Consider the following 13198-nt stretch of genomic DNA (forward strand, 5'->3'; position numbering starts at 1 on the left):
TTCTGGTTAAGGTCTTGCATGTTAACACACATAGGATAATATCTCAGCAACTACTTGATGTATTGCATTGAGACTTTATACAATGATATTCAACCACCAAAGAAATTGAATAACCAAGTTAGATTTATTTAACTGTATTTTGCAAATAATGGCCCTTTATTATTAGACTTAAAATTGTTGGTTTAAATGTTCCATGTAACCACATTTATGTTAATATCCCAGCACATCATGTATTGCATTGAAATCTAATCTAACAGTGATCCATGCATGTTTCGCCAAAACTTTTCAATCCTTACACTGAAAAGCGGCGAAATATCCGACCGCGCTATCTCTGTGACAGCTCTTGTTTGTTTTTGTGTTCCATGTCTTTGGCGTTACCCAGTGCCATTAAACCGGGTTTATGTTTAAACATTTTGCTATTGAGCTTGTTTCGGTAGTTTTTCCCACAAGTATAGTTGTGGCTAAAAAGGGTCTTGATATAAAATTTTAGGTTACATGGAAAAAAGGAAGGATTGAAACTAACAATTATGACATTATATTACTACAAGAAATACAATGCTAAAAATAATTATTTAAAAATGGATAGATGAATGGAATGGACCTAGTGACTTAAGTGGTAGCAGTTCAAAAACCGCGCACGCGCTCGTGTGTGTGTGTGTGTGTGTGTGTGTGTGTGTGTGTGTGTGCGTGCGTGCGTGTGTGAAATAGAAGATTACTTTATGCAGTATAGAAATGTCATTATACTAGGATATATATGTGTGTGTGTGTGTGTGTGTGTGTGTGTGTGTGTTCTTCATTTCTTATGTAAGCATAATCTATGTAGGAAATAAATGAAAACAAAATGTTTTATTAAATCATGATAAGACAACAAATCATGGTCGTAAGCTTTAGCCGTTATACTAAATCTTTCTTCGAACTTCGAATAGGCTCTTATTTCGCGGATCATATGTTTGTATTAGCGTGTGTACATTAAATATTCTCTAAACGGGTAATATTTTCATGTTCCATAGTTTATTTTTCTAAAAAAGACCTCCGACCCATTATTGTACACAGAAATACAATGTATTTAAAGAAACGACTTGTGTTTTCTATCAATTAATTTACATAATTATATTATATCATTTATATTTGGTTTCATAATAACAATGACATAAACAGTTTTTTTTTATTTCATCTTTGAGTAAACATTGCAGAAAGTTTTGAATTCATGTACAACATTGTACCATGAACAGACATAACGATGTTTTTTCTTGTCTTTATTTATGATATTTAAAAATTACATGGTACGCATCGTCCATACATCAAATATCAAAATTAACACAACATATTTGGTCCACTATTGAATTCCTAAATGGTGACCATTCAAATGCAATCTATGGCAAAAACATAGAAAAAACAACATAGAAATCTCGCTACTGTTTTTCTCACATAAAATGGTAGATTGACATAAGTATTTTAATATAAGTTTATTAACATTTCTTTTCCATAGCGGGTACAGTAAGTTTTTTACAGAGAGAACATAATTATTGCTTTCAATGTCATCTTGTCGTTTTATCATTAGGTAATGTATCGGATAACTTTCTTCATGCATGCATTGTGGTTTGCTCCAGTATTAACACTTTTTTCTACATGATGGTCCAAGCATAAAGGAAACTGCCGTAATTGTCTAATGTAAGACAAAAATTTACGTAAGTTTTCACTTCAAGAAAATCTTTACAGTTTTAAAGTTGAACTTATTTAAGAACATCCGAAATTTCCGTTCCATATATACAAGCTCTATAATCAAGTATAGGCTTCGAATTAAATCATTTAATATATTCAGTATGGGATTTCTTTTCCAAAATATCTCTTGTAAGACTTAAAGCATAAATAGACTTTCGGGCTTGTGCAGCAAGTTTTGTTTTTTGCCTTCGTCCAGGATAATTAAGACTTGTATATAAACCCTATGTATTTATATAAACCGATATATAAACCGATATAACATTTCCGGGGTGCCATTTAACGACCAATGTTCGTAACTATGATCGCAGCTCTGAACAACAAGTTTGGGTTTTGTAATACGATTACGGAGTCATGGAATAAGAATTCACGTACACGGGTTAAGTTCGTGACCATTCTCCTAAATCTGCTGTAGAACAATGATTATGTTCAGTTTTACGGTCAACGTGTTGTGACAGCAAAGAAGCTGATTAGTATGTGATTATGACCATCCCGTTCTTTATAAGCTGTTAAGGTGATAATTATGTAAAATCTGTACTAAGCGTACTCATATAAGAGGCGATTTGACAATGCTTATTATAATATGATTATGACCATCTCGTTCTTTATAAGCTGTTCAGTTGATAACTATGTAAAATCTGTAAGAGGCTAAGTCCTATAAGATGCGAATTGGCAAAAGATTATTATATGATTATAACCATCCCGTTCTTTATAAGCTGGTCAGTTGATAATTATGTAAAATTTGTAAGAAGTTTACTCATATTAGAGGCGATTTGGCAAAAGCTTATTATAATATGATTATGACCATCCCATTCTTTACAAGCTGGTAAGGTGATAGTTATGTAAAATCTGCAAGAGGCTGACTCCTATAAGAGGCGAATTGGCAAAAGCCTATTATATGACTATAGCCATCCCGTTCTTTATAAGCTGGTCAGTTGATAATTATGTAAAATCTGTAAGAAGCTGACTCCTATAAGAGGCGATTGGCAAAAGCTTATTATATTAATAAAACCATCCATTTCTTTATAAGCTGGTCAGTTGATATTTATGTTAAATCTGTAAGAAGCTTGCTCATATAAGAGGCGATTTGGCAAAAGCTTAATAAAGCAATATGCTCTCCAGCAGCAAACTAATAGTATCTTCGTTGACAGATTACATATTGAGTATGTATTATAAGTAATGTATAAGTATTAAATATGAATTAATACATAACGTCCATTTTTAAAGTAATGGTAATAGAATAAAGACATATGCAGAAACAGTTTTACATTGTCTATTCTATACATATTTTATCCATATGTATAGCATATATTGTCATATATATTTTTGTCAAATATCATCACAAAACGTGTAAAAGCAATTAAACATCTGAACCACACCAATTAAGCTAGCCATTACATTGAAACATTTAATATGATTTATGTACAATATCATTTAAAGCCATTATTTTTCCAAACTGTACATATGACTTGCAACATCTGTTATATTTATGCCATCTTCTTTTATAAATACTGCACTTTTTATTTTAAGTTTTCTATTCCCTACAAACTCAGAGAATAGATCATTCAACTATTTCAAATGATCATATGGATTGGGTAGACTTATAAATAAGTGTGTAAACAATAGTAATATAACCGTTTTTACGACAGTCAGTCTCCCTACAGTTGTTGATTTTCAGTGTGCCAGAGGTACCAATTACCTAAGAACGTATCGTCATTATATAAAACGTACTCCTAAACTAATTGTGTGAAATGCCAAGGTAGTCTCCAGGATTTTAGATTAATTGTGTGGAAATAAAAAAGGTGTTCAAGAATCCAAAATTGAATACCCAGTTTTATTTTATTGGATTTTAACCATTTTGCAGAAAAGCTAGAATTTCTTGAATCCTAACCATAAGAAACCTCAGACTCTGACTTATTGACTTGCTTAGGAACTAACAAACTGATGATCGAGCTCCACAAAGAGCGTTTTATAGTACCAAATTAACCTAATGGCAAGAAGAAATATAAGTATCTATCATGTGTTTCCGGTACACATCGACAAGCCTCGTTACCGGCTTACGCGCGTGCCGTCTGGTATGATTTTTTCGATCCGGACCGGAAAAAAACATGATTGAAATTTGTTTTGCATATCTAAAATTATTAATTTGTGGAAAAATGATGCAGAAAACGCACTTTTTTACATTTCACCAAAAAGCACGTGCGACGTTGTTTACTGACGTCATAAAGCGCAGTAATTTTAAATCAAGATTGACGTCAAATAGTTCCTCTAATAATCACATTTTATGATTATTTATTTTCAATTTTAATTAAAAGTATTGCATACTTATATATTTGATTGCGCTTCATTAAAATGGCATAATATACTTTTTATAAACCTTACAATAAAAGAAATGAGAAGTGGCGCGTTGTTGCGCGTGACTCATCTTACATGGTATGATGGGTTTTTCCAGCACTGGTCACATGACCGGGAACACACGTCCGGAATGCAAGAAAGGATTTTCTCGGTATCGCAACTAAAAGGAGCTTGTCAATTAATTGTTTCAGTGATGTAAATTTAGCTAGACCAAGCCTTTTTGACATACTTTAAGAAAACACGGTTATTAAGCTATTTTTGTTATCATTCAAGACATCGACCACTCTTAAACATATGCTAAAGCGATTAACTGTTCCATATATTCTCAGAATATCCAATTGGCACCTGCCAGTAACTGCAATAGAGCACTTGACATTTTAACCATTATTTAGCTTAATAGAAATGATAACCTGAGTACTAACCTGAACAAAAATGAATTAATAATGGCGAGAGGGCATAGTGTTACACGCCCTAATATGTTTTATGTTCTTAAATTTAATTAATATCATGGCTTCTCTAACTATAACCGATAACGGTTAGGCCTGTGATTTAAGGACATTGTATATACAGGATGCGATACTAGTGTTTATTGGAAATAATAAGGATGATAGTAATATATTGCCTGGTTTTGCATACCTACGTTGAACAACCTTACTATATTACATAATTATACCTTTACAAGCAATAATGTATAATTGATGATTGATAAATAATATAAATGACGAGCTAGCGAAGCCACAGAAAAAAACCTTCTGATTTTGACCAAAAGTTAAGCCTACTATTATTAAAGTGCGCTGGCTTACATACCATAAAATACTTCACAGAGTATAGCTACACCAAGATGACCAGTATATAGAAGCTATATCATTCAGGCCGCAAAGAAATTTAACGTATGTTGCTTCTGTTCTTATTAGAAATGTGTTTACACCGTCAATATATTCAATTATATTTTGTTCGAACCTACAATTGGGGTTATAATTTCTAGTCCAGTATAACAATATTTAACTTTAATCTTTAATATACGTGTCTAAAAATCGGAACAGCCCCCCTAGCCAACCCAACCCTAGGTTTCATGTGCAGCGGTGGTTTGCGGGTTCGCAGCGGCGGTCGAGTTCAAAATATTGTTTGTATATACTCTTCTAAACTGTTGCCATATTGATAATCTATATGTAGATGAAAGTCATAATATTACTATCAGTTGAATTTGCTTGATTTCTATTCGGCGAACCTGTCCTCTGCATCCGGAATAACCACCTCCTCCTTTTCCTCCTCCTCCCCCTCATAATCATCCTCATTTTTTCCTCCACCTCCTCATTATCATCATCATCATCATCATCATCGTCGTCGCGTAAACCGTCATCATCATCACCACCACTTCCACATATTCTTCATATCATTATCATCAGCAGCAGCAACACTGCAGGTCAGTATAACTACTATCAGGATCATCAAGTACCAGTCAACAGATGTAGTTGCAATAGTCGAAAGTCTAGTTGTAGGAAAAGGCATAGGAATATCTAAATAAACGGATTTGACCAATATATATATATCCTGCCTAGAACCGCTGAATCAGTTAATGTCAAGACTTGATATTACATTTCAAAAGACACCTTGTCGTTTTCTGCCGAAAATAACCTAGATGACATGTTTAAAGTTGCACAACGACCAACATTGATTGCCAGTCGAGTAAGATATTTGGAGGTAAAAAAATAAAAAAATGATATAAAAATGTCATGCGCGGTATGATTTCTTAATATTACCTTGGCATTGACTGTACCGGCACTATGTTTTGCTAACAAGGTATTTTGATATTGAGATAAAGACAACAATGATACAAGCATTGCCTTCACAATGTTTACCGATTTTATGTGTTCATCTCGGTTATTTCTCGAAAAAAAATGTTGTTTAATTCTTTAAGGACATTAATGGAATAAAAAAATAAAATCTATATGAACCTTTCGACATCGCCTTCAAGTATGTATATGAAGTTTTATTGAATATTCACTATTTCATAAATAATCTGAAACTGATTTATTCTGGAAAAAGGTTATAAACAACGAATTGAAGGGAAACAATACATGTGTTGAGACCGCAAAGAAAACAATAACCGTATTATGCGTTCTTAGGTATAACACAAACAATAATTTCGTTTTAATGTATGTGTTGTCAATTTTAAGAAAACGTATACAGAACACAACATACAGGCGGAGTACACAGACGATATATAACAATGCAAAATATAACGGTATAAGTGAAAGCAAAACTCATTTACGTAATGGCAAGATATTTGTTTAAGAATAACAAATTAATCACTGCGAAATTCGATTCCACATTCATTATTTGTTTTATGCATTTTGGTTTTTTATGAACACTGACCCAAGAACGTCAGTTGTGGATGAGAGCACCACCAAAACTGGTCCAATAATAAGAAGGATTCTCAAACAGTTGTCTGTTCGAGCTCCCAGAGGAGCATTGTACCCAGACAGTTTCCCCGGCATCAAGCTGAACAAACGCCTGACTACTCGAACAGGTATAATAGCTAGTCTCATACCGATTACTTGCAATGAGGACTGAGCCCTCCTTCACTATCTGGAGAAAAGCATGTTTAGATGTGTGCGTACATGTGTGCATGAAGAACAAGTAGAGTCCCGGTACTGGAGCGGTAAACTTTCCCGTGGTGGCGCTGTAGCCGTTGGCTTGGTTGGTCTCCACTTTCTTGTAAATGATCACCTCACCTGTAGACAGGTAGGTGGTCTGTGGAGAGCGGGCGTGGAAGTACACCAGTGGAGAAGCGATTTTGTCTGAAACATAAGGTTTAATTGTAGATTGCTTGTAAATATTATTTTCGTAAACTTCTGATCATTGAGGATAAATATAAATAAGTGTTTTGATACGGTTTATGTTTTTATCAATTTATAGAAGTTGGTGAAGTAGATTTAAGATCTCTGTTTGGAAACACAAATCACATTTTTTCTTATATTTGTGAACTATGTTTACTAATTTTGTAAAAAAATATATACGATCAAATGGAGATACAGGCGAAATAAATAAACTTTCAAAAACATATTGAATAACTATTTCTCCATGAGCCAGCGTAGAATTGACACTCATCAGCCATCAAAACTTTACATGAAGGGCGTCCCACGGTGTAGCAAAGACTTATTAAAAAGTGGGTATTAAGAAAACTATATTAAAGTACCGAAAACATATTCGAAAGTTAGCATTACAAAAAACAGACAATTTGTTGATTTCAGTGTAAGATTGTAGATATCCTCTAAAGATTCGTTTGATTTGATTGGAAAGTATGCAGTTGCAAAAAATATACACCTTAAGGGCATATATTTGTTAGAAACAATTTAATTTTAATATTCATTGAGATCTCATCAAAACGGTATGTTTGCCATTCATTCACTTAAAACATATATGTATACCTCCGGCCGTGTGCATTTTTTCAGAGAATGTAAAATAAACGCAAGTTGTGTTTGCGGTTTCTGTAAAGTAGATTGCATGGTGCATTGGTACGTGATACATAGAACCTTGTGCATGGTGTATGTTACATACGTGTATGATGCATGGTGCGTGGTGCATGGTATATCTTGTATAGTGCATGGTACATTGTGCATTATGTGTGGTGCATGACACATGGTACATTGTACAAAGTGTATTGTGCATGGTGTATGGTGCATGTCGCATTGTGTTTGGTACATGGTGCATTTTGTATTGTGTATGGTGCATTGTCCATGGTTCTTGGTGCATGGTGTATGGCACACGGTGTATGGTACATAGTATATGGTACAGGGCGTATTGATTTATGGTGTATGGTGCGTGGTTTATGTTGTATGGCGTACGGTGCATAATGTTTTGTACATGGTGTAAGGTACACGGTACAATGTAAATGGTGTATGGTTCATGGTGCATGGTTCATGGTGCATGGTGTATGGTACATGTGTATGGTACACGGTGTATGGTTTATAGAGCATGATGTATAGTACGTAGTGCATGGTGTATGGTACACGGTGTATGGTGTATTATGCATGGTTAATGCACATGCTGTATGATGTATGGTGTATGGTGCATGGTGTAAGATACATGATGTATGGCACAAAGTTCATTTTGTGTGATGCATGATGAATGGTATATGGTAAATGGTACTTTGCATATGGTGTATGATTTATAGTGTATGGTGCAAGGTACATTGTGTATATTGCATGGTGCATGGTGTGTAGTGTATGATACATGGTATATCGTGTAAAGTGCATAGTACATGTTGCATTGTGCATGGTGCATGGTGCATAGTGCATGATGCATTGTGTATGGTGCATGATGCGTGGTGCATTGTGTATGGTGTATGGTACATGGTGAATGGTGTATGGTACATGGTGCATTATGTATGGTGTATGGTACACGGTTTATAGTGCATGAGTTATAGTGTATGGTACAAGGTACATTGTGTATGTTACTTGGTGCATGGTGCATAGTGCGTAGTGTTTGGTACATGGTATATCGTGTAAAGTGTATAGTTCATGGTGCATGGTGCATGGTACATGATGCATGGTGCCTGGTGCATGGTACATGGTGAATTGTGTATGGTACATGATGCATTGTGTACGGATGAATGTGTTCGGTTCATGGTGCATGAGTACACGGTATATGCAACATGGCGCATGGTTGATGTGGTGCAGCGGTTAACGTTGTATGTGTACATTGTTCCTGTACACGGTGCATTTGACGTGATTCTTGGCGCATGGTGCATGTTTCACGGGTGCATATGTGCATGAGTCATAGATACACGGTGTATGTGATGTGGATCTTATTGCATGGTGCATGGGCATGGTGCGACGTTCACGGGTGCATAGTGTATTTGACATTGTGAATGTTGCTTGTGTGCATGGTTCATGGGTATACGGTGTATGTGACATGGTGCATGGTTCATGTGTACATAGTTCATGGGTATACGGTGTATGTGACATGGTGCATGGTTCATGTGTACAAAGTTCATCGATACACGGTGTATGTGACCTTGTGAATAGTGTATGTGTGCATGGTTCATCGGTACACGGTGTATGTAACATTGTGAATGGTGCATGCATACATGGTTCATGGGTATACGGTGTATGTAACATTATGAATGGTGCATGCATACATGGTTCATGGGTATACGGTGTAAGTGACATTGTGAATGATGCATGTGTGCATAGTTCATGGGTATAAGGTGTATGTGAATGGTGCATGTGTGCATAGTTCATGAGTCCACGGTGTATGCGATATGGTTCTTGGCGCATGGTGCATGGGGATGTTGCGATTTTCATGGATACACGGTGCATGTGACATATTGTATGGTACTTTTGTGCATAGTTCATAGGTATATGGTGTATATGACATTATGATTGGTGCATGTGTGCAAAGTTCCTCGATACACGGTGTATGTGACGTTGTGAATGGTGCATGTGTGACTAGTTCATGGGTATACGGTGTATTCGACGTTGTGAATGGTGCATGCTTACATGGTTCATGGGTATACGGTGTATGTGACATTGTGAATGGTGCATGTGTGCATAGTTCATGGGTAAACGGTGTATGTGAATGTTGCGTGTGTGCATAGTTCATGGGTATAAGGTGTATGTGAATGTTGCGTGTGTGCAGAGTTCTTGGGTATAAGGTGTATGCGATATGGTTCTTGGCGCGGTTCACGGATACACGGTGTATGTGACATGATGCATGGTATTTGTGTACGTGGTTCACGAATACACGGTGTATGTGACATCATGCATGGTACTTGTGTACGTGGTTCATGGATACACGGCGTATGTGACATCATGCATTGTACTTGTGTACGTGGTTCACGGATACACGGTGTATGTGACATGATGCATTGTACTTGTGTACGTGGTTCACGGATACACGGTGTATGTGACATTACGCATGGTACTTGTGTACGTGGTTCATGGATACACGGTGTATGTGACATTGTTTATTATTATATCTCACTTATATTCTCTATGTTAAATTCCCTATACCCGAGCCGTCAATATTTTTTAATATTGCCCGGTAATGTTGACTGGCAAAGTAATATCACATGCGCAGAAAAGATGCGCGTGCGCTTTAGAATTTTTAATGGTCGCATTAATAATAAGAGCTGATAATAAATAAAAAATAAATAAAATTGCATAACAAAACCGTTCAAGTTATCGACTACGATATGAAAAAATAAATAATAAAACTATTTTTGTCAGGACATCAGAGGCAGTAGAAACTGAATTCTTAACCTTTTGCCTCTCATACGGAGGGCGATGGAAATACATTAGTTGAGTCTATAAAGATTCCAAAAGTACAAACAGGTCTAAAAATAGGAATTTTTTGGTTTCCCAAGGCTGAGGTGGTAAGCGCTTATTAAAATGTGTTGTTAATCTGGTTACAACCGGTGTTTGCATTATTTCTAAACGTCATTTGCAACAAAATGACAGCTAATAATGTAAACAAACAATAATTACAGAATAAATTGATTAAATTTGAAAGTTGTGTAATGGTAAAAATCTTATATATGTATATAAATGTAGCCGTGTTCGGTATAATAAAATAAATATTGCATGGCTTCCAGTGTGACAGTACATATTGTCAACATTCGAGTAAATACTGTTACACTCGGCTTCGCCTCGGGTAACAGTATTTCCCTCATGTTGACAATATGTACTGTCACACTGGAAGCCATGCTATATTTACATATTGGTACATGTGTGAATGGCTCATTGGTACACGGTGAATGCGATATGGTTCTTGGCGCATGGTGCATAGGGATGGTGCGATGTTTATGGATGCACGGTGTATGTGACATGATGCAGAGTAATTGTGTACGTTGTGCATGGATACACGGTGTATTTGACATGATGCATGTTACTTGTGAACGTGGTTCACGGATACACGGTGCATGTGACATGATGCATAGTACCTGTGTACGTTGTTCATAGATACACGGTGTATGTGACATTGTTTATTGGTACATGTGTGAATGGTTCATTGGTATAATGTGTATGTGACATGGTTCTTGATGCATGGTTCTTTGTTTATACACGGTGCATGTTACCTGGTTCTTGGTGCATTATTTCTGTTCATGGGTATACAGTGCATGTGACAAGTTTGGTACATGTGTGCATGCTTTAAAGGTACACGGATGGTTCTTTGTTAATAGGTACACGGTTCATCTGACAAAGTGTTTGGTGCTTGTGTGCATGATTAACAGGTACACGGTTTATGTGTTTTGGTGCATGTTGCATATATGCATGATGTTTGTTGTATGGGGCATTATGCGTTATGTTTTTAGTTATGCATATTTTGTGTTTCTACCTTACCGACATTAGACATATTATAAGTAAATGGTAATTAAGTATTTTAAGAAATTGACGGCAACTTCTTGTCACTGGCTAATCTAATGACGGTTCGTCGTTTTGCGGCAAACAAATGATGTTGATATAAAATTATATATGCTGTAGAAACATACATATGATAAACATAATACTGTAAAAATAAACATATAATCATTATACTATTATGGAACACTGGTGATTAAATAGCCTTTAAGAAATGATTATGCTTTTTGAATGTGTAGTTTAAATAAAGTAATCACAGTTTCCGTGAAATATGTCATTGGTGAAATTTTCTGTTTTTTTTAATTGAAGAAAAGTTATATTAAAACATTTAATAATAACGCTTTTGAAAGGATAACTATACAATTACTATTTATATTTAGAATTCAACAATTTTAATTTCTGCGTTTGTGGTTTAAGAGCGATTAATCAGTAAAATGATTCCACATTTTGAACTTTTAGCCCGCTTTCAAGTCTAAATCAAACGTCGGCGCATTCATTTAACGACGTGATCGTAATGAATATTTATTTTGCATTCAACACAATTGTATGTTTTAGTGAAACATCGCAATATCTATCAACGAGTGAGTACAAATCGTTATACGAGTTTCATGAGTGTTGAAGCAACAAATGAAAAAAAAATGGTGTTTAGGACGTAAGATATATTGCTATATCTTTCATAATACCATATTTATATTCAAACAAAGTTATTTCATTCAATGTTTATATATATTTTTCTTTCTTACAAACCAAAGCCATCAAACAATTATTCAATGTGTATATAAACACACCACTCAAAAATAAGTTTAAAGCTGTGCAAACATCAAGAGTATGCTCCTCTTCATTGAACTTACCTTGGATATTACTGAAGGCGGCATTTATTTGGTCTAACGTTTTGTTCGAATCAGTCACAACCTTGTCCAGAGTGCTTGACTGGTTTCTCTCGACTTCCTCCATCAGCGAAACCAATTTACGTTCTGCTTGCTCCTGCTGGTCCTTCATAACATCAACTACCGCATGCAAACGTTCTTTCTCAGCTATGATATTGTTCAAATTCAGATCCACTTTTTCGCACAATTTTTCAAAAGCGAATTCCATCCGGATCATTCTCTCGAGCATCTTTTCATCATAGTCGTATTTTGAACATGTGGGACAGGATGGCTCAGAAGCCATGGTCGCGCTGACCAATAACATTAGTTGAAGTAGTCCAGTCATTCTCTAACGAGCATTCAGTTCACGTTACTGTTAGCTGACAGGTTTACCGAATGTTTGAAACGAAAGGATAATCGTTATTTATAAAGAGCAGCCCTATAGTACTGAATGAATACCGTATTTTCTCAAATAAAACCAACTCCAAAATGGTACCAGGTTGATAGACGGCACAAAATGACACATTGTGATTCCGGGTTCCATTCATTAGTTATGATATGTTATCTAGTTAACTGGATAATCAAATATGATATATTTACGATTTCCGATTACATTTCAAAATTACTTTCTTGTCGCACCTTTACAAACAGGTAAGCATGCTTTATATTGTATCCACTACTTGGTAAGCAGCTAAGGCAATGACTGACCTACGTAGTTGTTTTTCTGTATATTATTTATGATACATTTGTTTTAACTTAATTCATTTGCAAATGTATTGTTGGTTAAACTTATCAACGGGGGAATATTTTTTTTGATCAGTTTACTATCGATACGGCTAAAATTTTAAACCGGGCTTTAGACTAACCATTTCATATTGACTTTAAGCAATACTA

The 13198-nt window shown here is 35.4% G+C and overlaps 1 protein-coding gene across 1 annotated transcript; it reads right to left on the minus strand.

The window, feature by feature from the left end:
- Window positions 1-6071: 6071 nt before the first annotated feature.
- Window positions 6072-12683, minus strand: LOC128206726 (uncharacterized). Its single transcript, XM_052909373.1, has 2 exons — window positions 12290-12683; window positions 6072-6875 (listed from the first exon to the last, which is right to left on the minus strand). Exons 1-2 carry the CDS (start codon window positions 12648-12650, stop codon window positions 6460-6462), a joined length of 777 nt encoding a protein of 258 aa, XP_052765333.1. The 5' UTR covers window positions 12651-12683; the 3' UTR covers window positions 6072-6459.
- Window positions 12684-13198: the final 515 nt, after the last annotated feature.

The sequence above is a fragment of the Mya arenaria genome, chromosome 10 (genome assembly GCF_026914265.1).
Source record: "Mya arenaria isolate MELC-2E11 chromosome 10, ASM2691426v1".
Taxonomy (NCBI): Eukaryota; Metazoa; Mollusca; class Bivalvia; order Myida; family Myidae; genus Mya; species Mya arenaria.

Coding starts and splice junctions, on each gene's coding strand:
- LOC128206726 (XM_052909373.1), bottom strand. CDS start 12,650: ATGACTGGACTACTTCAACTAATGTTATTGGTCAGCGCGACCATGGCT. Junction 6,876..12,289: donor CGCCTTCAGTAATATCCAAG/GTAAGTTCAATG, acceptor CTTATGTTTCAG/ACAAAATCGCTTCTCCACTG.